Source organism: Chamaea fasciata, unplaced genomic scaffold (genome assembly GCF_029207755.1).
Source record: "Chamaea fasciata isolate MVZ Bird 193981 ecotype frontalis unplaced genomic scaffold, bChaFas1.0.hap1 SCAF_8, whole genome shotgun sequence".
Taxonomy (NCBI): domain Eukaryota; kingdom Metazoa; phylum Chordata; class Aves; order Passeriformes; family Sylviidae; genus Chamaea; species Chamaea fasciata.
Window position 1 is genome coordinate 11,121,021 of NW_027094093.1, and position 27,292 is coordinate 11,148,312.

Sequence of the window (27,292 nt, forward strand, 5' to 3'; positions counted from 1 at the left end):
ACACTGGCTAGTGAGTTAAAATCAACAGGAATCATACTGCTTTAATGCTACATTAACTTCAGAAATAAGCAAAAGCAACAGTATTGTAATTTTACATTTCAAAATACAAATCACAGACTTCGTGAAAGGGCTATGGAATTTAAGGTATATCACAAACAGGACACGACTCCTGCTCAATCCCATGATTTAGAGCTGGATGAAGATTCCAAGAGGAGAACATCTCCCATCTTCCAGCCTGTTAAGCCACTGCTGGGACAAAGCCATTACTCTGGGCAGCTTGTATGAGTGAATTCATTCCAGGTAAGCTCATCAGTGAAAAATTTTGAGTGAATAATGTATCACCAGTAAAAATCCATTCCTATTCTCAAGCTTGGTGAACTGAGCAGCAGAAATGCAAATTCCTTGAACGTCTATCAATTACCTAAAGTATTATCATTAATAAAGATTTCCCTGGGACCAAAACTGTCTCAATGAAAAACAGAAGGCGTAACTCCCTCTGACAAAGCCAAAATGCAAAATGCTTGGTCCACACACATTTCTTATTTGGGCTGGAACATCTGCATGCTTATAAAGGATATATTGAAAAAAAATTTTACAAAATCAGCATTATTATTGGCTATAGATCAGTCATCACTGACAAAATGTAAACAGAGGACAGAGACACTAATAAGATACAAGACAGCAAATTACAAACACAAGATAAATTAGATTTCTTCAGAACCCGAGGGTAGTTGAACAGCTAGTTTGAGGACCGAAAAAAAAGCAGCATTTAAAATCCCCTAAATATTAAAAACCTCAAATTGCAACATTTTTGAAGTTCAGTTCCTCTTTCAACCTTTTTTCAGGCTTACTTCCTTTATGATTTAAATCAAATGTAAGTTTTTGCTTGAGAAAGGATAATTACAGAAAAAGCAAAAAGCTTCCATCAGAAGAATTCTGCAACTCAACTGTCAAATATTTTTCACACCCCCACTCCCAAAAGCAATTACTTTAACTAAAACGCTGACATTTCTTTCTTTTTTCTCTAGAATGACTCAATTTAAAGATACTAATAAAGTAGCATGGTTCCATTCTGCAGGCTCTGAGGTTTGGAAATTTGCTCTTTTTCTTCAGTCCAAGTTTTTTTCCTTTGAAGGAAGAGTTTTGTGAATGTGACAGGAAAGGTCTTGTTAAACATGTTAACTTGAGCAGGAAAGCCAGCTTTTCTCCTGTAAGTTTTAACTTAAATGTCCTAAAAATAATGAACAGAGATGACAACAATAGTTTGCTTTTGCAGTCATTAAAGCACAATTTAATGATCAAATTTAATTCCATTTTTTCATGTTTTTCTAAACCCATATTAAAACTGTGATACTACAATAAACAAAAGTTACAATCCAAACAGTAAATATAGACCAGTTGGAATTAAACTTGGCGCTACCAAACCCGAACTTTACGAGAAATCCAAAACTACAGAAGCTTGTTTATTTTTGCTGCATTACAAGCAGTTTCAATAGAAAGAGCTTTTAATTTCTACAACTGTTACCGGTTCTCTAAAATGAGACCTGCACATTTATTAAACATTTCTCTCTGTGCATCCAGAGTGTCTCACTTATCAAGGCAGTAGCAAGTATATCATCTGTATCTCCAATACAGTATCGAACACTAGAGCCATATGTTAGTCACCAACTAAACCCATGGATTCCAGAAGGAAACTGGATGGTCTAGATCTGGATTTTCTGTATAACAGCTATATAACGATTAGTGCAGGACTGCACACATGGCACTGTATTCTGCATCCTTAAAACAAGGATTTAAGCTAAATATTTTTAAATCCAATAGTAAACTTAGGAAATTTTTATAGCAGGTGAAATGAACCTACTGTAGTACTTCAACATTACAAACATGCAAACCTATTTTACACAAAAAAAAAAAAAAGGTATTTTGCAGCCATACAACTTTTCACATTTTATTTAAATAGAGAAAAACATTTCAAGAGAGCCATGTGTTCTGCTAATTTCTGCTCAGTTACTACTGGAATGCAGTTTACTCAATGACTTAGCAGCTATTTTGGAAAATCTGTTTCAGAACATAAAGAATTGCCAATTTAAAATGAAAACTCTAAACAGTTTTTCCGGGATAATAAATGGACTTCTGATGCATAAGACCTGAAGTAGCAGGAACCAAAAATGCTAGTGAACTAGAGAATTCTATATTTTACAAAACAATAGCCAACCAGATATATAAAAATACATGAGAGACAACTTCCTGCCTGTCCAAGGATTTTAACCAGTGTTAATCAAACAGAGAAAGCTAAAACTAACCTTCTGCAATGGAAATGGAACATTAAGCAGACAGCAGTTGCAAGAAATACTGTAACAGCTAGCTCAGTAGAAAATAGAAGATATCAACCAGTTCTCCTAAATTCTAAGGGGTGGAAGCCAGAAAATTAATTTAGTTTGCTAATATGGGAATGTGACAGCAAACGCATATAAAGATGATTTGCTATGAGCTACTGCATGCCCTCAGGGCACGTGGGGATACATTCCCTCCTAGCATGAGCGTGGAGCCTCACAATTACCAGTGGGAAACTGCAGAAGGCCAAAGAGAATGTGGCCCTTTCTCCAACACCCAAAAATCCTCACCTGAAGATCTGCAGTTAACTAAATTACTTTTGTTTACAGCATGGGAATCTCCAGGTTCTGGAAAGCTGAACTAGCAGAATAGGACTGTACAGTGTAAAGGAACAAGAAGTCATGAATGCTGGAACATCAAAATAGCACAGCTGTAGGCACTGAGGAAATGTGGCTCTTCCTCAGCACATATTTAATTCAACTATAGGGATTCACAAAGGTAAGTCAGTGCCTACAGAGATTGAACTCCTGAAAGGTTGGTTCGGTCACTGCTGTCTGATGTCACGCCATTGCTCTTTGGCAAGCATTCTGAAGAAAGATGAGCTACAATATAAATGAAAAGGCCTCAGTATTTCAACAGTGACTGTCAGTTCCTGGAAGAAAACCAATATTCAGAATTACCTGGTTTCTTCTCGATCTCTCAAATCAAAACAAAGCTTTGTTAAGACCTGAAGATACAATCCTAACTAACAGTTACCTCCAGACTGATCCTACACACCCCACAGGGGAATACTGCAGGGACAGTTAAGTGCCTGACACTGAATATCCTTACAAACAATCAAGTTCACATGCAAGTAAAAAGAAAGTGAGTGATCTTTGAAGAAAAGGCCTTGGGATCAACTCATTATCAACAATCTAACATCTGTACCAATTAAGAGAAAATAAACTAAGTTTTCTGAGTGTCTGGAATAGAGCCACAATTTAATGATGTAACTACACAGTATCTATACACTTTAAAGCAATCAGTTCAACAGACTTTCCTCTAAACACTCTTCTTTTAAGTTAGTACTCACTGTAAAATTTACTTCTTGAATCTCTGAAGCATTATTAAAAACAGGCAAGTCACATTTGGTAAACAAAGTACAGATTCCAAAAATAAGGGCTTGGGACTAAATCTCCAGAATCTTGGGTCAAATGTGTGTTTCCTGACACAAGAAGTAAGGCTCCACCAGAACACAATCTTCCTTTGGTACCTTCAGAAATAAAACTTCATTAAAAATATTTACTATGTAAAAATTATTCCATGGAAATGAATTACAGCTTTGATGAGCCAAGATTTTTGAGATATATTTGTATTGATGAGTTCTAAAATGTGAAAATTAAACAGAACTAGACAGATGTTTTTAGTGGTACAGTCTTGCTCAGAAACATGAGAACCTAAAACAAATGAATACTTCCCCCTTAAAAAATAGGCTGAGCTCTACATGCCTCCAAAAAACTGTATACTTCTTTTGATACTTTTTGGTAAAACAATCCACTACAGCTGCTACAGAAATAAATTGTTAAAAAGAGAAACTATTAAAATTATATTTGTGTAGATTTTTCTACCTAGCAGAAGGTGCAAAGTCACTTGAGGAAACTTGCAACCAAGATCTAGTACATGGCATCTCCTTTCATAAAAATTTCAAAACAGCATAAAACTAGAACTGGACTCAACTCTCTTCCTGAACAACACCATAAAGCACTACTGAACACTAGAATAATCTTTAAAGAGATTCACATATCATACACAGATTATTCACTGACTAAAACGTCCATTTGGCAAGATCTCTGAATGATTAAAAGGAAAAAAGTACCAACAAAACAAATCCACACAAAAAGAAAACCCCCAAATTACTACAAAACAGATAAAGTTGAACAGCTCAAGGATATTTTACATACAAAAAATAAAGACTTCAGTGCTACAGAAGCAATAAACCATACCTTGCACTCCTGTTAATACAGAGGCTGTATTTTCAACCTTTGGAGAATCTGACTTTTGTAATGAATAGAAAGAACCCTAGGAGGTGAGGGGAGAAACAAAAAACAAACACACAAACAACCCGCCACCACCAAAACCCAAAATTTTTTTCCTGAAATCAAGGAAAAAAATAGTATTTCATCTCAATTCCTGATATTGCCAGGGAGTTCCTTATTTTCATACAGACAACAGAAAATGCCGAAGAGGCAAAGAGAAATTTTCAATGTTTTTTCTAATTCAAGTAGTCATTCCTGCCTTTTTCTATAGCTATAAACATGCCATGAAATCAAATGAATATGCAAGAAAAATATTAGGATGAGAACAAATCATTATTAAACGGTCCAAATTTTACTTTAAAAAAATCATTACTGCAAACACTAAAATGACACACAAGTAAAGCACCTTATAAAAGCAAAGAATACTGACACCAAGAAAAATTAAGCTAGACAAATTGTTTTGGAATGGCAAGAAAATTCACATAATAATTAAATAATCAGATTTTATCCACAGTACAAAAGAGCTGTACATGGCAAAATGGGTTCAGCTTTGTAACTAATATATCGTTAAAGTTCATGTAACCCAGAAATTAAAGGTGACGTTATCCCTTTAGTAAAGTATGCTGGTTTTCAACCTGGGTTAGTAACTGAAATACATACAGCAGGCTGTGTTTCAGAAATCATCCTTTTGTCCTGTAACAGGGTTTCTATTAAGAAAGGAAGTGCAGGGATAAACTTCTTATTTCACATGGTATTACCTGACCAAACTGCAAAACTTCATGCTATTACTTGACAAAAAGTAGCTGTATTTTAACTGGGGAACCTGCAGGGAAATGTCAGAAGTTCGGAAGAACATAGCTTCCCTGTCATTGGTATTTTAGCAAAATACATGGCTAAAAACCCCAGTGTTTTACAGTATCTGTAGAAGGTAGTGTAAAATTTTATCTTCTGTTCTGTAATCTTTTCTAGGATGAAACTGATGACTTCATGCACATTGAGGTTTCAGACTCACAGACGAATGATGCAGAACATTTCTTCTCACAGAATGCAACCTCAATTCCTAAAGAGAGGGAAAAATGCTGTGTTGTTTCTTCCATTCCAAAGTGTGTCCCATTTACTGCATTAATAACGCTTCAATGAATAGTTACAGTCCACTATTACATCAGCAGGACAGACTTGGTTCAAAAAGGAAAAACAGATTTTCATTGTGCACCTAGGTCATGAAGCCCACTGTGGCAGGAAATACCTTCCTTTATTTACAAGCATGGAATCTTACAATGAGTTCAGAATTCTTTTACTAAAAAATACCACCCAGTTTTGTTTATTGATCATACAGTCTTACTAAAGTATATCAAGTTATTAAAGCAATTGTATCCTCTTCATAACTGGATGGGAAAAAATACTTTTAAAAAGTGCACAGCGAAAAACTATGTAACCAATTCTATTTGTTTTTTACTTCAGCATTCTCTGTAATGTTAAGCAATGCTTTACTGTGGGTACATATAAAAATGCTTACATTAAGTTTTTAGTCGCTGACACATAAAAGCTGAGCTAAAGAACTGAAAGCTGTTTTATTTGTAAACTGAGAGGCAATGGACTGTGCTTACAGAATTTGTCAGTGGATGCCACTAGCTGCTGACAAAAGGATACAAGATGCAGAAAACACAGCTACCACATCAGGTCCTGGCACAAACAGATTTTAGAATACTTGTACTATTCTGTTTCTTCCAAAGTTCAAAATTTCTTACAGTCCCCTTATCTCAGCTGCTCTATACCCCAAATGTGCAGTCTCCATCTCTTTTACTCTTTACTTAACTATGTCATATGACAGACTCAAATTGTCCCTTTTTTCTAACCTTGTTTCTTATCCCAGCCCTTTTTAGCACCAACTTACTTTTTGTTTTGTTAAATTTAACTTTTTACCTTCCCTTCTGGCTCTCAGTTTCCTAATACAACCAGCGGCAGTTCATACACCTCTACCAGGATATCCAACCCACTATAATCTCAAGATATCAGTCTCTTTCCATCATCTACTAACTCCCCCGTCATGTTGTGCATTCCTTTTCAAAACTTCCAAGGTTCCATGTTCTTTAGTTTTCATATCAACTTCACAGAATTTCAACCCCAATATATTTTTCTTTAGTCAGTTTAACTCCTATTAGTATGGGTAGAACATAAACATTCTATTTGGTCTACTGAGAAAATTATGCTCATTACACTGGCAGGCTTCTAATATTTGTTTAAAAGCCACAGCTGGGGATAAATCATACAGGCACATATGCAGACAAGAAGTCACATCTTAATGTACAGCAAGGCCCTGCTATAAATCAGGGAGCTCTTTAAAGGCTATCAAGTAAGAAACTGACTAATTTTAAGATGTGCAAAACATGTATTCTTCCCTAAGCCTCCTTTCATCAAAATCCTAATTTAAAAAAAAATGTAAGGAACAAAAAGAGGCAGCATTTTCACAGTAAAAACATGCTTGAGCACCTGCCCTGTAAACATAAGCTACGGTAAATTGCACAAAATAGGGAGAAAAAGGGAAGAAGATGTCAAAAGGGAATTAAAACAGTTTTCAAAAACAAAAAATCATTGTACATTGGAAGTACTGAAATTTTCATTCCTGTTGAAGGAAAACAATCCAAACCCACAAAATTCAGGCAGTTAAACTAAAATGATTACTGAGTTTACATACACATTACCATCCCAGGAATGAATGACACTGATTGTAAAGAGTTTGTTTTATGAAGAGAGAATTATTAGCAAGTGTCAAACTGCAGGAAGTAAGTGATGCTGCAGGCTGCACTAGATCTGAGCACATTTTATTATTCACTAATCCATAAATAGCAAGCATTGCAATGAAACAACTGACCCCAAATTCCACAACTGGCAGCTGCTAGCTGTTATGTTGATGATGGAAATCAGCCACACAGGAAGGACTGCACACAAAAAAAAAAAAAAAAAAAGAAAAAAAAAAAGAAAAAAAAAATTAATCAGTAAAGACAGATCAGAGTGGCTCAAATGCTTTAATAATGAATGCACCATAGGGTCATCAAGTAAAGAGAAAGCAAAAGAAAAAACCCCACTCAACTGAACAACAAACTAACAGAAAAGAAAAAGGGAAGTTTCTAAAGAGAACACAGAATGAAACAACATGAGAAAGCATGCACTCCCTGTACCTTTCCATGCTAGTATCTAATTAGCAAGTGGAGTTTAAAATAGCCACTTTAGAGGCAACAGACCTAGCTGCAGCTGGTGACAAGTCTCTTGGCAATCATATAACCAGAAATTTAGATTTGCATTTCTTAGCTAACATATCTATAAACAAAAGGCTCTTTCCATTTCACTTACCTATACAGAAAACATGCAGCAATACTTCTTGTTGTTTCAGATGGAATATTGTGGAATAACATGCAGTATAAGTATAAAACAACTAAATTTTTCCCCAAATGATTATATCAGAACTTATGAAAGACATAACTCACGTAAATCTACTTGCATGTGTAGCTACATAAACATTTACAAACGCATGTATATTCATATGTATTATACACACTGTACACAGATCTTCCCTTATTACTCTTAACTGCGGAGAAAAACAGTGTGCTACGTTCAGTTAAATTTACAGAACACTCACAACCCAAAGGTTGTCATGCACCATTATGATCTGAACACAAACATCCATGAACTACAGCACAAATGACACTTTACTGTCTGGTACTGTTGATGCCACCCAAAACCACTGCTTGACACCGGCTATGGGAAAAGCAGTAACTATGATAGACAAGACCCATGCCTACCCCTCAAAGGGGACACTGCAGCTCAAAAAGGTAAATTTAAAAAAAAAGCTAAAAGCATGAAATAAAACAAACCCTACCCATCCACTCTGTCCACATGACAGAACCTTTTACACTTTGCTCACTCTCTGTAGACTGCAACTGTGTGTTCAAGCTCCTCAGGCCTCAGGGGTCCCCCTCATATACACACAAAATATACAACAAACATTTACTAGGCCAGTGCCTCAGAACTTAAGATAATCACTTAACCAAACCAGAACTTAATTCACATATTTGTCCTGGGCCTGAAATCAAAGATCACAAATTTCAATCCTCCCTCAAGTTTCCACTGTTACTATAACCAGGTAACTTCTACTACCAGACACTATTTAACATATATACCCTTTGGAAGCATCCAAACATTTATCTCCATATTAGAAGATGATATAGGATCTGAAACATCCAGTAGAGATGAGAAATCTTCTCACTTCTTAAAAAATGTGTCTGGCAGCCTTTGAGAATGAATGTTACCCTTATCCATTTGTATAGATGTAAATATCTGAAGTCACACATCAACAGAACACACTATTAACTGCCAAAAGAATTAAGCTTAAAGTAATTATATTCAATGTCATTAGCAAACATATTCACAAGGAGGGGATTAGTATATTGATTCAAACTTGATCTTAAACACCACATTTGGATCTCAAAATAATTTACAGTTGGAAGTTGGAGAAGGTTGTCTAATTTTCATTTAGCACTATTAAAAACTTTGCACTAAAAACAGCATTTTGTTGATGCAACTCCATAGTTACTACTGGTTCTACTGATGGTAGAACAGAGAGAATGATGTGCTGTGACCTGCATGAAGTCTCCAACTGTCAAAAATATCTGGATACCAGCTGCAGCATCCTACTCTCACCACCTGACTTACAGCTCCTGGGACAAAGCCCAGGAATGGCACTGGGAGTACACAGTGCAGCAGAGGCAATGAGCAGATTACCTCCAAGGTACAGTCATTACTTCAGGCACTTGCTTTCTCTTATGTGGCCACTACTTGGCAATTTTCAAGCAGCAGCTATATTTGCAGAGGTATTTTAAGAAGACTACAGCCACCAGGCAGTTGCCCTCTGCAGCTGGGGAGCAGGTGGTAATACCACAGCCATGTGCCTAACACATGGCAGTGTGCTGACAACATTTGGCTTTTTCAATCACTGATGAGAGCTCAGCCACACTGACAGACACAATACAACCTGACCATATTCATTACCTAGGAAACATATTCAAACTCCATGTGGGTATGTGAAAAGGTAATATGAAAATTTAAAAGGGAGAGCTATATTTTAGATCCACAAATTACTAGTAAATGAAGCTAACTAAATAAATAAAACTTAAAATCCAAAGACTATTCAGCATCAAGCTATAACAAAATTATCAGAATTTAGAAAGTGTTTGGAAGGGTTTAACTATCTGTGAATCTACCTGAGACCTGAACAGAGCAAGCTTTCAATTCTAGGTAACAAGACTTCTGAGAAAACAGGAAAGAATGAGCAAGAAATACAGGGCACTTTATTCCAGGACAACACTTGGGTTACATCCCCCTCTGCTGGAAAAACTTCATACACATTGTTACATATTAGTCCAGGGAAATGCTAAGAAAAGTAAAATAAGTTAAAAATATGTGGAAAAGAGCACTTATAACATGGCTTTTATTCACTCATGTTTAGTCTTCCACTTGCAGCTGAGTAAGCATCCTTCACAGAAGAGTAAGTGCAGTGATTATCAAGTATAATTACTGACAACTTTAGATCTCCATCATCAGGCAAATCAGTTTTGACATTACTTTATGTATGGTGTGAACAGCCTTATTAATTTTGGCAAGAGTACCTTAAATCAAAGGAATTTCTGGAATTTGGGAATCAAAAAAATTCAACAACTTGTATCAGGTGGCACAGCATAATATTGAAATGGCCTTTCTAAATCAGAACTGCACGGGAATACACCCAGAGGTGACTGACTGGGACAGTTTTTCTTCCCCACGTTTCAAAATCTCCCCTCTCCACAATATGAGGGGCTTTTCTAGTAAGCACCACTTAAAAGTCCTGAATGAGGTTCACCATTTTCTCTTAAAATGTTTCTTATTTGCAGTTTACTTTGTAGCGCAGTCTTAAAATAACTAGTCATATTTTGACTTCTTAGTTTCCCCAAATAGTTCCAAAATAACATTTGTCCCTCTAGAATAAAACTTCAGGATAAGAAAAATTTCAGTTTGTCTCTACCATTTCCCATTTCCTTATTTATCATTTCATTAATAAAAGACTCTTTTCATCCATTCCCTTCTGGTCTTACTGTCACTGCTTCAAGTAAGAAGACAGTAATACTGCCATGCTTGCCATAACTATCTTGGTTTAATACTCACAGCTGCAGGCATGGCTATGTGAGTCTGGACAAAGGGCTGGTGATGTAGTGCTTGAACTCCATGATCAGAATACAGCTGGTATTAAAAAAAAAAAAAAAAAAAGGGCAAGAAATTAATACAAAAGCTTGTTTCACAATGTTAAGTCTTAAGGCCCTCCATATGAATTTAGAAGCTGTAAAACTTCAAATGGTGGGCTATGTTTATCTGAACTACTGACTTTTTTAAAACCACTATTTCAATATTTAAATCTATGTTTTCCCCACTGATCTGTAAAGTTTTGTAAACTTGGTTCTCTTAAATCAGTGTTACAAATCACTTTCCTTGACAGAAGTAGCAGCTTCTCTATTACAAATCCATTTCACTCAGCTCTAATGAAAACAGTGTTTAAACGTGTAGATTAGCACATTGAAAATGTAATTCCCAGCAGTATCAGACTTATAAAATATTTACATACAAGTAATACAGACTTTGCTTGGAATTTTACACTGTTCTTCTGAAATTTGACACACTGCTTACTTTAACATGAACAAATTGCCTACCTGTAAACCAAGAACACATTATATCCAAATATTCCTTAAACATTTTTCTTAGTGCTCAGGGATTTCAGATCTCAGTACACCTTTATATCAAAATCATGAAATAGTAAAGGTAGAATAGTACTGTTAAGATTATGATTATAAAATAAATACCAAGATTTATGCACTTGCAAAAAGGGAAAAAAAAAACCAAAACAACTCCATAACCCAAGCCTTGTATTGTTCAGTATCTTTGTAGGGAAATTAAATCACTTCAGCTTATCAGAATTTTCCACTTCAGATGTCTGAAATACCAGTTTTGGAATTTCTCTTGTAGCAATAAAGTACCCATTTACTTTTGGAACGATACTTGATTAATAGTATTAGTTATTAGATATCCTAATTTAACATCTATTTTGACCGCCTTGTTCATGAGGAATGAATATGTGAGAAGTACCAATTAATACCAAATTGAAAATGTGTGTAATTCAGTTTTGCTGTAGCCATTTACTGTGATTTTTAATATCCAATTATGAAGAGATTGGTTGAATGATTAAGTATTGTTTGCTTACAGTTTTTTGATTCTTTATCAGTAATATTTCTAATGCTTAAGAGATTTTTAAAGTACAATAAAGCATTCTTAATTAATTCAGATCATCAGAATATTTAGAAACAAGCTTCTACTCACAGAAGAATTTCTTCAGGAAATTATTGTGGTTCAGGGATATTAAACCCAACATACCAAAGAATGAAATCCCCTTTTTGCTTAAACATTACTTGCAAACAAAACCAATTGACAAGTCTTTCTATTGCTGTCTGTAATACGTTTGTGACTCTCAAAAATATTTCAGAATCAAAGCATTCTTCTAGATAGGAAGAGAAATTCTAACTTGAGGACGCCTATAATTATTTAGCATCAACATAAGTACCAGAACAGCTGACCTTACTGCTCCAACGGCCAGTGCTTAAAATAAAAGATTGCATTTTCAATTACAAAGAAGCACTTCAATTTTCAGTACACTTTTTTTACATTTTTAAAAATACCTCAGGAACTGCAGCTTCCATTAGGAGAGGTGGAGATATACATCCACCTTCCTGGTTAATTCCTATTGGCTGATAATAGACCTCAGATGGTTGCAGATACAGGAGTGGAGGCGAAGAGTTGGGAGACTGAAATAAAACACATGATTCTAATAAATTTTATGGTTTAAGCAGGATAAAGAGAAGAGCTTATTTTACAGTCTTGTTTGCCACATATCAACAAAACAAAAAGCTTTACAATAAAGTGTCAAATTAATCTTTGATAACCTAAAGAAATGAAGTGAGAGGGAAGTGGACAGAAAGGTCAGGGAGTAAAAGAAAAAAAAAGTCCTTTAATTTTATGTGGTTTTCAGACTTTATTTATATTTTGGAGAGCATTGCAAAATTCTAAAACTTGTAAAATTCACACTTAAGATCACAGAAACATACTACAGTTAAATTTTCCTTTGATACACTGTTACACCAGCAAAACAAGCTTTTTGTTTTAAAATAATGAGTATCTCCTTAATTCAGCACTCTGATTTCAAAGCAGTGGATTGATCTGTTTGAGTGAAACAGACCATAAGTGGACAAGGCTGGTTGCTATTAAAATAAAGAGGCTCCATTTTAACAGTTCAAGTTTAAGGGACTTGGTCCTTCTTTCAGGTTCAAACTCTTTGAGTTCCTCAAGTGTCAAGATTTCCATATTAAGCTGCTCTTTTACAAAATAGATGAAGTCTCCCCCCAAAATGCCTAAGTTAACAATACCTTCTTCCTACTTCAAGGGTCTGAGTCTAATTTCACCCTTTGTGTGTCCGCACGCTTCTGCTAACTCTACTCCTATGAAATGTCACAGTTATTATCAGATAATTGGTAAGTTAATACCCATTTCTTTAATCAGGCAAAATCTGGTAGTTTTTACCTGCTTCTAAAGAATTTGTTAGGTAATTTGATACAAATATTTTGCTAAATGGAAGGGGAGGGGAAGATATTTTCTTTACATTAGATTTGTATATTTCATGTTTCAATGGATGCTATTTTATGCCTTCCATTGTAGCAGTAAATGTTGTAAATTGCTAAAATACAGCAATTATTACTAATTTCAACCAAGTTGTGAACAGTGGGAAATATCACTCTCAGATAAGCACAGCATACCTTTAAACTAAGTGAAAAGTAATGGTAAAATGCTGCAACTATGAACTGTATTTACCTGTGGAACAGACCACTGCCACTGACTTGAAAGACACTGTGTTGGTGCCTAAAATTGAACAAGAAGATGCCACTCATGTGGTGAAGAACAAATATACATAGAATACTATTATCCTCAAATTTGTAATTAATTCTCAACTAAAAAGAGGAAATATGATTTTCATGAAGACCCAAATTATTCAGAAACACGATTTTGTTTATTTTCACTGAGCCTCCAACTTGACCATTTCATAAGCTTCAAAAATTACTTAAGTCAGATTTTCAACAGAGGTGCTTAGAGCACAAGAATCAATGGACCCAAGCTGGACCATTAAAAAATGTGGTAGCTTTTAGGGGAAAGTCTTTTATGATGAGACGGGTCAAGTATAGGAAGAGGCCCTCCAGAAAAGTTGTGTGGAATCTTCACCATTGGAGCTACTGAAAACCCAACTAGACAATTACCCAAGAAACCTGATCTAACCAGCCCTACTCTGAGCAGGACTTTGGCTTAGATGAGAAGCCAGTTGTCCTGCAACACGAAAGTGTAATTTATTAAACTTTCACATAGTTACATGAAAAAAAAATAAACTGTATTCTAGTGAAAAATCTTTAATGAAGTTAAAATATGTTTCAGACTACTATTATGAATAATCTTTTTCTTTCCTAGGAATAAACAGACCTGAGACAGTGCTGCAAACAGTACTGCATGGCTGAAGGATTAGTGATGGTCTGAAAATCATTTTCAAACAGATACCTGATAATGGTACGTAGGAGACTGATAAACAGGTGGAGCAACCATTACAGGTGAACTGGGAACAGTGCGAGACTTCAAAAGAAAAGAAGTTCCAAATATTAAAGCAGCAATTTCATAAATTGTCACTCCTGTTACACACAGCTCTGGAGCATTATGATGCTGAACCACCCCCCACCCTTTAAAAACGATTCATAAATTGTAACCTACACTTAAGTTGCTTCAAATCCAGTGTTTCTAACAGCTTATGTTCTATCAAATAAATATCTCTGGCATATTCACGTCCACTTTTCTAGAAAGCACTAGGCCATCACTACCTAGAGACAGTAAAACTTACTCCTGGGGCAAGGCCCAGACTGATTATGAGCTATCCTGTTCAGTAGGTCACACCACAGGAAAAGTCCTCTGTAGAAGCAAAATAAACTGAGGTGTTATTTTAAAAAACACCAAACCAAACAACACAAAATAAAAAGTCTAATATAAGGAAGCCATTTAAACACCTAGCATGAGGCATAGCTGAAGAAACTGAAGTAGAAGGGACTTGAAAACACTGCAGTTATCCTGGTCTATAGGAAAGCATAAATACCAAAATTAATTCCTTACTGGCCATGGCTGCTGAACAGGAGAGACTTCAGATGCATGAAAGTAAGCCACTCCATTATGGTAAACATATGGATACCCACTGGAAGTGGTCAAGTACATGGTACCAGCTTCTGGTGATACTGCAGTAGTTGCAAACATTGTACCAGCTTGTGGTGTCACAGCAGAACCTGGAATAAATATTTTATAACTTATTTACAAGTAACTTTTTTCAGATGTGCACACCATGGGGAAAAAAAAAAAAAAGATCACTTTTGATCTGCACAGAAAGAAAACATTCAAAGGAAAGAACATGAAGCAGTGTGTCTAATGCCATCCCAATTCCCTCTCAGACACCTGTATGAAAGCAGATGGCTACAGGATGTCTCCAGTGCCAGATGGGAAAGGCTGCAGAAGATGACAGCCCTATAAATTACCAAACACAGCATATAATATAAAGAGATTCCTGGAGAGGGAAAAAAAAAGGAAAATTAATTCTGAAGCTGAAATCACAAAATAGTAACATAGTACAGAAAAAAAATCAGGAAGAACACAATATAAACAGTATCACTGAGTAAGTTTTAGTTTTTCATCTTGCCTTGCAAAGGTAAAGGCCACCATGAAGTGCCATTTTAGGAACAGACAGAACACTGCAGAGATCACCAGAATGCTCAGTAGAAGACCAAGAAGGGTCCCACAAGGATTCAAGAGCTTTTATTGACAGTAAGAGTTTGACTAATTCCTAGAAAAGCCTTAAGACACCTGGATGCAACACAGCTGAAATATTATCCATAGACAGGCTAAGGTATTTGTTAGGATAATGTTAAGCACATCTTAGGAAAGCTAAAGGCTGTTTTAGCTCCAGTAAGCAATCTACAACAGCACTTACTGGTATCTCAGATGAGGAGATCAACATGATGCCATGGCCAACAATCCTGTCTGCTAGCTATCAAGTGCATTGCACAAACCTTCTGCCAGTGTTGAATAAGTCTCTGGCAAAGAAAAATGAAATCTTCTCCATCAAACACAGAAAATTCACTCACGAAAAAATGCATTTTGATGCTGGGGAAAAGCAAACCAAGTGACTCTCCCAGTTATGTTCAAAGTTCTTACCACAAATGATCCTATGATGACAGAAGAGCTAAAAATCATTTTGCTTTACAGTATGAAAGACAAGCACTATACACGTGGGCTATAGAGGACAGGAGTATATTGTCCAGCTCCTTAGTTCTGTGAAATACAATGGAACCACAGCTCTACAGTGACATTGCAAGTCCAGGTGTTGTGGCTTCATGAACCCAAGATGAGTTGCAGTAGAACAAACCATCCTGCTGACTGAGATACACTGAGCATGACAGCAGACAGACTGAAACCAGGCCCTAGGATGTGTCTGAATGCCAATACAATCTGGTATCACAGATCTATCCTAGGCATGAGAGACAACAGGTAGTTGAACAGGTCCACAAATAAAGATCTCAAAAGAATGCAGCAGCTTTCTTCAAAAAGCTTTTTTAAAGATTTTGGTTTACCCCTCTGTTGCCTCAAGTCCCACAGAGGTATCTGTGTACCTTTTCTATCAATATATACACATCCACTGGAAGAGTCAGAGGAAGGAAGCCCCACAAGTCAGGCACACAACTGAGAAAGTACAAGTCAAAGATGGAAAGTGAAATAAAGCTCAGCAAGAGAATAGCATACAATCTCTTGATGATGACTAAGCAAAGATCATACTGAATAATTTCCAGAGCAAAGAAACTGTACAGTTAGAACAAGTATTCCATTTCCCCATGGCAAATACTAACCCATACACTTACACAAGGGAAAAGGGCATACTTAGGCACAAGGTGGGGAGGAGGCAAACTTCCTGTCTTCAGCAAGTGTGTCTGCACCAACAGCACTAGTGCACACATGAACTGCTTCTAACAGAGCATGACAAACTAAAAAAGGTTCAGAATTACACCAACATTCTTCTGTATTCTGGCCTCAGAATGAAGATGAGCAAAGGAATAGGTTTTTCCTAACTCTTCCAAAAGGGACCATAGGACAAATACTAGAGTGAAGTCCCAAAGTACACTTCATTGCCTGCTGCACTTAAAAAAAAAATCTATTTTACATCTCTGACATACAGACCTTACTGACAGATCTCACCTTAAAAGTTGGTGATTTATAGCCTACATTTACAGTATCCATTCAATATCTTAGAACAAACAGGTCAAGAAAAGAGTGGGGACTGCAATAACCCTATTCCTTATGGTTTCTACCAAAGAAAGCAAGATGCAACAAAAGCCTGATAGATTCTAATAACATAAATAAATCAATGAAGAACAATGCAACTAACCAGCAGAGCCTGCTTTATCCTCTTGAATCTGTGAGGACTCACTAAATGTTAATATTTAAGGCTCTGCCAGGCAACTTGAATTCCCATTCAGTTTGCTCCTAGATAGGTAACTCTCTCCAATAAAGTAAAAGAAACAAAATATTGAGAGACAAAAGAGCCAAGAGATCATAAATCTATTTATTTCAACATTTACACTTGCATGGGTTCGCTTCCACTGCAAACCATTCTGAGCACATGCCACACAGCAGTAGTGCAGTGCAAGACCAGGTACATTTTGGTCAAAAACTTGTATTCATATTGCCAATACACAAATGTAAGTAAAAATACGTACGGGCATTAGGACTCCGCACTTGTTTTCTTATTGCTGGTCCAATATTCAATTTCTTATCCTTATAGTTGAGTTTCTTAGCCTAGAATTAAAGAAAGAAGACATTATTATTTTCTACACTGATCTAGGTGCCTGAGAAGTGAAAAATAACTTAGTAGGTAAGAGACATTGAGCATGAGAGCAGCTATGCTGAAACCAGACCCTAGGGGATGTGTCTGAAACCCAGTGAAACTCCTCCAGGTTTGTTTTTAATACTAACACATAGTTAGTAGACAACATAAAAGGAAGTTCTGGAGACATTACTCAAAATAGATGAGTAGGACAAAAAAAAAACCCAAAAACACAACAACCCCAGAGAATGATCAGTTTCATATAACAAAATTCAAAGTATAAAACAAAACCCCATTAATTTCATGCATAAATTGAAGCCTAGCAACTCAGCTTAAGATGGAGAAAGACCTAGATGCTGGGCGAGCTTAAAATGAATGTGAAATAGCAGAAATGTGCAAAGATAAAAAAGGTGATAGAATTGTACAACATATAAATTAAAGAACTTACAGCAGACAGAGTAAGATATCGATAAGACTCCATATGGAGCAGCCTTTCAGTTACAAAAGGGGCAAAAAGGTACAAAATGGTATCATTTACAAAACAGTGCTCAGTACCACTGGTGTTTAGCTCATAGAAATAAAGCAACTTAAAAAAAGTCAGGGCAAGAAAGCCAGATGACTCAAGAACTTGCTGTTTGCATACTTCTTTAGCTCCACTAACTTCAAACAAAGGTTTTGAATTTCCAACATTCTAAAAAGCCTTCTAATTATGAGAAGGCAATTTGCATGTCTCAGATGCCATTTTCGTTACTCTACGTGTACTGTAGACTAAGAAAATAAAGACCAATGTCAAAGTCAAAAACAGTACTATGAACTAGAACTTCCTTCCTTAGTTCCAGAATATCTTAGTATAAATCTTATCTTAGATTTCTTTAACCCATTTTATTAACTACCAGACCAAACTTATCTTCAAATGCAACTTGGCAGAGGACCAGACTACTCAGGCTTAGTATGAAATGAATTAATTCATTTAAGAGACAAACACAAGGGGGACTGTCACTTACATCTTGTAAAATCTTCTGTGCCTCTTCTTGGGTTTCAAATGTAACAAAGCCATACCTAAACAAAAATGACACAAACTAAGCCTCCAAAGTTTGTATTTACAAACACAGCACATTGTTCCTTGAAGAACAGTACAAGTGAAATTACAAGGTAAAGTAATGGGTAAAAAAACAACTGTAGAAGTAAAGACTGCACTAACAACTGTATCCTTAGCATCTTCCTTATTACATTCAAGTATGTGGTAATATATCACCATGAATGATTAGCTGCTCCTGTTACTCAGCCTATGCCTTAAATTCCTTCACTGCTATTAAACAAGGATTTTGATCTAAACCTTTCACTTGTTGTGGTGACCAAAGATGAGACACCTGGGATTTTTTTTTGAAGTTATTATTATACTGTAATTCACAGTACAGCTCCCACCTACTTCAGCAACAGCTGTGAATGCTCTACACTGCCACAAGCACTATCCACGATTTTAAACCGAGTTCTCAGAAAAAGCAGGGGTGCAGCAATTATCTGTGAATTCTCATGTAATTCTTAAGATGATTAGCATTAAAAAGAGTTCTGTGGAGATCAAGGATGAAGCCCCTCTTATACTTTGTGTCACAATGTGTCTTTTACCATACCTCTTCTAACTGCTGCAATAAATCAAACAGGTTTTCCACTCACAATTCCTGCTTTTCGAAATCCCCTCAATTCATTCCCAGAGTAATCTTGGTGATGCTGCCAGTGCAAAGGAAGTATCTGAATGTATTCAACATCTACATAAGAAAACCAAAAACCCACCCTCCCCCACTAAATCTTACTTTCTAAATTCATATCTTTTAGAAAACTTTTAGCATTTCCATACACATGATTTGTTAGGGTTGTAGCTCATTTCTCAGGGTCAGATTACAGAAGGTATGAGCCTCTGCCCCTCCTGCCAGCAGATCAGATTTTGCAATACAGGGCATCATTCCCTGTGAAATTTGTATGCAAATTTAAATACAGAGGTTCAGAAAATCTCTGACCAGCTGTACTTTCAAATTTGTGGGCTGTTCTTGTATTGTCTTCTCCAAACAAACCCGTAAATATTTCCAAGTTCAAAGACGACAAAGTATTTTCCTGTTTGGGACCTTACCTACGCAGACTTTTCATTCTGTAGACTGTCTGGACAATAAACTAACAGATGTAATCACAAACTGTTAAGTTTTTAAAATCACTTGTCAAGCAGAGGCAATGAAGCCTGTGCTTCGAGTTCAATAGAAAACCTAACAGCATGGAAAATAATTATTTTCCAACATATCTGCTGTGAGACATATGTCAGCAATCACAACTGCATAATTATCATGGGTTATATGGACACATGCACTGCAATTCTCAGATACTTCTTGGTACTTACTAGAAGGGCAAGAGGCTTGGTGACAGATCCAGGACCAAGTCTGATGTCATGCAAGTGCACTCTCTGCTAAGAGCTGCAGCTCAGCACATAACTTGCTGATACAGGTTAAGCTCTGACAGCATTAAAACTGTCCTCACTGCTCAGGAGAGAACTTTAGAGGTGAACTCTCATGTACACTCCTTTTTGCTTCAGCCCTCTTTCCCCCCTTCTCTGCAAGTGCCACTTCCCCACCTTATTTACATCACCATCCTTTGGGCTACAGCAATAATTTTACTCTGCAATTTTAATCTTTCTCTGTATTTGTTCTTGGTCATTTCTCCTACTGGTGATTTCCAGTCTCAGTCTCCCTTTTACATAATCCTGATTTAGTATTAGATTTGTCCCCTATGCCTCTGTTCCAAAAATCTTCACACAAAAATCTGTAACTGCCATGCACTCCAGCACAATCAGGTGTATCTCAGCTCTTCCTCCACTTTAGGCTCCTTTCCATACCGGCTTTCAGTAATAGAAATAAATATATTTAATAACTAAATATCCTTGCTAGGGCAATCTACTTAAGTAATAGTCACTAAGAAAACCTGAAAAAATGGAAACTATTGATTTTGTCCTAGCTGCACACAGCTTTATCTTATAACACGAATAATAAAGTTTTAATCATGCAAATTGGAAACATTTATTTAGAGGTATTTTAGGGCAAGAACAGATTTTTACACACATGGAATAACTGAAACTTCAATGAGAAAATATAATGAACTATAAAAATCAAATATACTATAGTCAGCTTTCTGTTATTTTCAATTTCCACAATACACTTATTCTACTATACCAACCCCTTTGATACTCCAGCTCTGTCATTTATTATCTTCACTTCTGTCACACTGCCATACTGAGCAAAAAACTTCTTCAGGTCATTTTCATTAGTCTAGTACAGTAAATCAAGAGGGGAAAAAAAAAAAAGGAAAAGTTGGTTTGCATGGTTATTCAATTAATTAGTCCAACGTTTACCGTAAGACTATTAAGGGACATACTTTGGATGAAGCTTGCCACAAACCAATTATAACCCTGCATATAAAGACAGAAGAATGAGCAAGTATGAGCCTCAGGGCCCATTTAACTACTGCACTGATTATTCAGCAATAATTCTAGAAACTTCTCATTAAAATTTCTCATTAGTAGATTTATGAAACAACTGCCCTTTTACAGTGAAGATCACTGAAGCAGGTGTACTAGATCTGAATTTTAGTTTCTGTTAATTACATGCTAGAGCAGTTTACAGTGTGAAAAATCACTGCCATATTTTCAACTGCAACACAGCAGAGCATATAGATACACACAGGTCACATAAATGGAAAAAATCCCCCTAAACCACAGCGATTTAGCAGTCAAATCCATTGACTATATCATGAGCCCTCTTTCTGAAGTGGTTTTAACATAAGAATCTGCCAAAATACATACAGGCACACTATAGGAACTCCCCATTGTGAGTAAGAAAATGTTATTTCAATGGAGAGCAGTCTAAGTCAACTTGGAAGGAACTGCCCCCTTTCAAGTATGCAGGGAATAAAACAACCTTCTAATGTAAAGGCTCACCTAACCTTTGTGAACGCTCCTCTGCTTTCTATGAGCCACTTTTTACAATGTAAGCATGTATCACATGTGATGCTGTAAGCACCACGTTTGAGTTTTAAGTTTTGTTCCACACAGCCCTTAGTTAATGCTGCACCTAACACTGGGAGAAGCATAATTATACGCATGCATCATCCATCTATACTTTTCCTTCACTTAAAGTATACCAAGTACTGTTTTACTAAGTGAATGACTTTGATTGTTTGTATACAATTCAGGGAATCCTCTCCAGCACATCAAAGGTTTACATGCCTAATGCAAGTCTGAAATTGATCAGTGCTCACAGTACTACGCAAGGGCTCTTGCTACACAAGACTGTGAATTTGGAAAGACAAAGGTTTAAGTGCGCAGCAGTGCATTGATGGGGAACAAGAAGGAAATGCTGTTCTAAGATGCACAGTGAAATCTGCAAGCATCTGTGCAAACATGATACTTAGAAACTTATGAGAAACACATTCAGGACTTGCATTTTCCTACTTATGATAAAACAAAGGTCAGATTCTTTAAGGAAGGTAAAGGCTTAGCATTAGCCTATGTCAATGACACATGGCCTGCATCACTGAAGAAAGAGCTCTTCAGACCAAGAAGAAAATGTTCCCAACTCGAACTTCCCTTGCTGAATGGTTTCTCTAAATTTGAGAGACCAAGTGTTTCCTCTTACAAACAGGAATCACTGCCAAGGTGATAGACAAAATGGCAAAATCAAAAGAGAGCTTGTTAGAAAGCAAGTAAGTTTTTGCTGATTAACCATTCTCCGTTTTTCACAGAAATAAAGTCAATAGCTTTTGCATCACCCCAGGTGACCTGAATAAGACCTCTGGCTTAAAAATAGTACCCCTCAAAAACCCAATACTTTTTCCTATGAGATTGCCAATAGAAAGCAATTCAAGACTGACATATAAACCCTATGAGGATTAGAACAGAAATTTAAGGTGGTATTTGATATAAAGAATCATACCATATGGAAAGGAAACTAAAATGGCTAGAGGTTTCATCCCTTCTATTTCCTTTCCCCTCTGCAAAAAAAAATCCATCCTCTTTATGGTTGCAAACATGCTTAAACTGCTGTTGAAAACACAATTTCATAATAAATTTTGAAGTATCAGCAACTGAATCAAGTCAAGAGACCCTTTAAAAAGAACAATAAGCATGATAATTAATAAAAATATTGACGTTGGACAGAAAAGTATTTTAACCGTTGAAATTGCAGTCAAGACAGAAGAGAGCAAGAGGGGTCTTTTTGTAGCTCCAGTAATTTGCTTACTACTGGTGCAAAAAGCTACTGTGGCACTTTAATGAAGTCCAAATGTACCGAAGGTCTTGTACGTTCTAAAATATGAACACTTCTATTTCAATTATCTAAGCCAAATAAACGAGAAGATTCTGGAATTTCTTGCATTTGTCATGCAAAATAGTCTGAGTGAATTGTCAATTCTTGCTCCTCGACAAATGAGTCAGTGCTAGGAAGGTGTCAGTCTAGGAGGATTAAGGCAGGGAAGATACTCTTGGTGGGAACAAAGCAACAGCTAAGCAGACCAGGCATGTTTTGCAAAAGTCAATGGCTTAATTAATTATCTAAAGCGGGGAAGAGAGAAAAAAACCTTAACCTTAAGCTTGTCACAAATGTTAAAAGCAACTGAACAAGGTAAGAGTGGCCCAATTTCACTGCTATTTAAAGATTTTAGGGAATACACAAAGGCACAAGCATTCTAGGAATTAAGATCAATACTGCAAATTACCCAGAGGAGCTCACATACTTCTTTTAAAAACAAACTCTTGCCTTTGAGAAAATTACTGTGGTGAGGAATACGCACACTGTAACTCTTTGTGTGAACCAGAAGTGTTAGAGGAACAAAAGCCACTAATGTTTGCTCCACTGGCCATATGAAACATTGTGACAGTTTATTAGATTATACTAATTGGTATACATAAAACCTTCTACATGCTTCTCTGCCATCAGCTCTGATGACGAAAGCTACGTCCTTTGAAAAAAGAACACTCTGAAGAAGTGGTATGTCAAAAGCTTCTAGCAGCAAGGTGTACAGAGTCAACTCTGTAGGACTGTCATGCAAATCAAGGCTTAAAGATTTACTCTCTACTGTAGGTTTGGCTATTGAAGTGAAGAGGACTTACCAACTAAACAAATATACATGACTGTGTCTCTTTTTTCCCCCTGCGGATTTTTACACAGCTATAAATTATAATTTAGTAGCAAAAAGAGGGAAGAGTACCTTAAAATCAATTCCTCCAACAAAGACACGATTTGGAGTGACTGTTCCAAACCTTGGAGAACTGATCAGATTGTTTAACCTCATTGGTGACACTGTGTTGGGACATGAAGGTAAAGATTCTGTTTGCATCTGATCAGTGGCCTGCAAATTGAAAGAAAACATTCTCAAAATCTTACACGTTACTTGCCTGTAAACGAAACAACTCTCAACAGACAATGCATACAGAATTTTTAGGAAGGCAGAGCAGACACTGAACATTAGCCACGTATTTTTATCCAGAATGCAGCTCAGTGTTTAAACACAAGCTCAGTCTTAATCAGTTCAGTAACTTGGTGAACACACACTGGTCTGAAGTCCAACATTAAACACTCTTCCAAACTGGACACCAACCTTGGTTCAACTTGCAAAGCACCCTGCTACATAAATTTCAGGTCATCAGCTCTATTATAGAAAATATCTTCTATCTACTAAACTCCCTTATTTTAAACCTATACAGAATGGACATTTTAAACTCAATCTGTGCTCTCACACACATCTGCACAACTCTACTCTCTGCAACAGCCTCTGGTTCATTTTCCAGGTGCCAAGCTCCCATAATTCCACCACATGAAATCAACAAGCTCCACACAACTAATGAGAACAGGTTTTGAAGAGTGGTATTGTAATTCAATGCTCTCTTGGCCTACAAACACAGCCCACAGTGGTCAGAATAGAAATTCCCTCTGCAGAAGAACAACCAGATTGCTTTTGCCCCAGTAAAGGAACGTAACACAATGGGATATCATGGAAACCATTATTTGGTGAAGCCTGCCTGATGTTTTAACTTCCAGCATGCTTCCACTTGTGAACCGTAAAACAATTTTATTGTAAACTCTTTTCAACACAAAATAATACTGCCTTACAAAGTCAACCCTAACTGTGAAGATGATAGTTGGAAAGCAGCCACGTTATTGTCACTAACTTCTCCAACAGGATTATTAGATACTTCTTTAGCTACCTAAGAATCACTCCTACTAATTTTAAGTAATGGGTTAATGCTATTATTGTGGGCATCTTAAAGACAATAAATCCAGCTTAGTTCCCACAGTTTTAGTTTTAGAGAAGACACAAGTCCTTTCTGAAAGTACTAGAACATACACAACACTTGGGGCAGAGGAAAACCTGAGGTTGTTAACCTAATCTAGTATGCATCTCTCCTACTGGGAATACTACCCTAGAGTACTAACCGGAACAAACCCCACCTCTAGTAGACAAGGAACCAACACAGTCACTACAGCCCCCAAGAGGACTCGTTTGTGCAGCAAAAAACTCCTGAGGGACAAAACAGGTTACATTCTCCATCTCTCACACCAAGGACAACACTCCAACTGCACAATCATCTGGCAATTGCATTCAGCATGAAAAGTTCTGCATTCAACTGCAACAATTAACAGGTGACAGCACAGCCAAAATGTATTCCTTACCTCAAAGAGTCCAAACTGCATTTTCTCCATACACGTTTTAAGAATTGATATATTAAAATAAGCCACAAATGCAAATGCCCCAATGGAAGAAATGAGGAATTAAACACACCACTTACGAACTCACAATAGTAAGTACAGTAAATCCCAGTGAGTTTAAAGTCTTACATGTTAAAACTCATATAGGGATAACCACCTCTTTATCATCAGTGTGGCAATAAGAAAACAGTATAAAAATCCAAATACGTGCCATCAGCACACCACTTGCCTAAATATTTATATCTACCGTTTTGTAAACTTTCTTTTTATCAGTTTCTCCAAATAATACGGACATATATACATTAACCAATATTCTTTATGGATTACTTAGTGTGTCTGGCAACCGGTCATTAGTGGAACCGCTGTTTTCATTTTTACACTGAACACAGCCACGGTCAGACAACCGAACCCCGCGAAGGTCTGGGGATCAAGCGCACTTAAGTCCCCTAGCACCTGTACTTCCCGCAGTCCGTGTGCCGTAAGGTCCGAGCCAGACCCGGCCGCCGGCGCCGCGTCCCGCACACCCGGGGCCGCCAGCGGCTTCCCCACAGCCTGAGGCCGCCACAGACAAAATGGCGGCCCCGCGCGGCCGGCGCGAGCCGGGGCGCCCCAGCAGGACGGCTCCACCGCCCGCCCGCCCTCCCGCCCTCCGGGGCGGCCGCCCGGCCCCGCCGGGCTCCTCACCGCGCCCTCGGGATCCATCGGTCCTCGCAGCCGCCTCGGCACGTTCCCGGCACGCGTCGCGCTCCTCAGCTCCGCCTCGCGCCCAGCTGACGCGCACCAGCGGGGACGGGCCTGCAACGGGCGGGGGAGGCTCAGCCCGGGGCAGCGCGACGGAGCGGCCCGCCGAGTGCCCTTCTCCCGCACCGCCTTCCCCGGAGAAATCACGCCGTTCGCAAATCCCTCTACCCCGCAGCCCTCGCCTACTTTCACGGGATCGCTGCGACCGTGCTCCTGCCCCCCGGCACCTCCCCGCCTCGAGGCCCTGGGGCTGCCGGTCCCCCCGCGCCTCCCGGAGCGGGCAGCTCGCGGCCGGCACCGTGCCCGGAGCCCGGCCGCTTGTGCCGATGCCCCGGCGGGTGTCGGGCGGCCCGGCCGCTCTACGCTCCCCTCCCCGCGGTACCGGGGCACCGGCGGCCTCCGCGCAGCAACAGCACCGGGGCGGGTGGTCCTGGCTGGCTCGCTGGGGTGGCAGCTCTCAGAAGGGTGTGGGTACCACCCTTCGGAACCGTGCTTTGAAGCTCTGAGTCAGCCCAGGAACCTCCCTCCCGATTTCCCCATCACCTGGGGAGGCAGGAGGCAAATCCCAGCTGCGTTTTTATCCTCCCAACTATGGCGTGAAACAGGGAGGAAAACAGGGTTACACATTTCATCCGGCCTCTGTGGAAGAAATACAAGAATGCCCAGGGAGGTAGTGTGGCTTACCAGACCATACTTGATGGGGGTCAAAACATAGTTTAAACTTAACAGCTATCAACGTGAAGCAAAAGTCCTTATTTCAACTCAAAGAATCTTCTAAGGTTCCCAAAAGACTTAAGTAGGCAGGCTAGCTTGAGAACAGCTGTGGGTCTGACCTTAGAAATAAAATTTGGGGTCTGCTCAAGAGAGCTAGAAAATAACACCTTAATGACCACTCCCCAAAATATTCTTTTTTTTGCCCTTAGTGAACTGGAGGAGAAACACCAAGAGTAATGCTTGAGTCAAGTGTATTTCTGTGGTCATTAACTGAATAGCACTACAACCTGCTCTCCTCTTCCATCATTTCATCCTAGCTGCAAATGCATTTTGCCCTTAGAATATCTCTGGTATTAAACAGGTCTGGAAAAAAGAGTGATTCAAATGCCAAACTCAAAATCAATGCAGGTACAAAAGTACAGCCTGACAGAAATCCTTGATCCGACGATAGCAGGAGCTGGTATGCAGACAAGCATGTGCTGAGAGATTTCATCAGTGGGAAAACTTCTTCAAAGTGATCAAACATGCACAGGCTAAGTGACTGCAGCTCAACTCCAAGACGCAATGCCAGGATCACTGCTATCATTAGTTACTCTCATGGTTTACGCTTTTTTGGTGTGTTAAAATAAAGACTTCAAGGAAGAGTATCTTGTACTCTTGACAAGAGTATCTGCATTATATTTTAGTTGAATTCAAGTATTTGTGTTTTGCTTTATGCAAAT

General features: G+C 37.9%; 1 protein-coding gene across 3 annotated transcripts; it reads right to left on the minus strand.

Moving 5' to 3' along the window:
• Positions 1-1,281: 1,281 nt before the first annotated feature.
• BOLL (boule homolog, RNA binding protein) lies at positions 1,282-26,388 on the minus strand. Of its 3 annotated transcripts, XM_066189647.1 has the most exons (13): positions 26,239-26,388; positions 25,800-25,910; positions 23,617-23,757; positions 20,590-20,681; positions 18,378-18,432; positions 17,267-17,345; positions 14,622-14,788; positions 14,022-14,093; positions 13,290-13,337; positions 12,104-12,229; positions 10,545-10,619; positions 7,222-7,288; positions 5,322-5,409 (listed from the first exon to the last, which is right to left on the minus strand). In XM_066189647.1, the coding sequence occupies exons 2-12, from the start codon at positions 25,815-25,817 to the stop codon at positions 7,271-7,273; spliced, it is 891 nt and encodes a 296-aa protein (XP_066045744.1). In that variant the 5' UTR covers positions 25,818-25,910; positions 26,239-26,388; the 3' UTR covers positions 5,322-5,409; positions 7,222-7,270. The 3 variants fall into 3 exon arrangements, with proteins under 3 accessions (XP_066045743.1, XP_066045746.1, XP_066045744.1); XM_066189646.1 differs by lacking the exon at positions 7,222-7,288 and having other exon boundaries at positions 1,282-5,409; XM_066189649.1 differs by lacking the exons at positions 7,222-7,288; positions 25,800-25,910; positions 26,239-26,388 and adding an exon at positions 17,822-17,864 and having other exon boundaries at positions 1,282-5,409; positions 23,617-23,705.
• Positions 26,389-27,292: the final 904 nt, after the last annotated feature.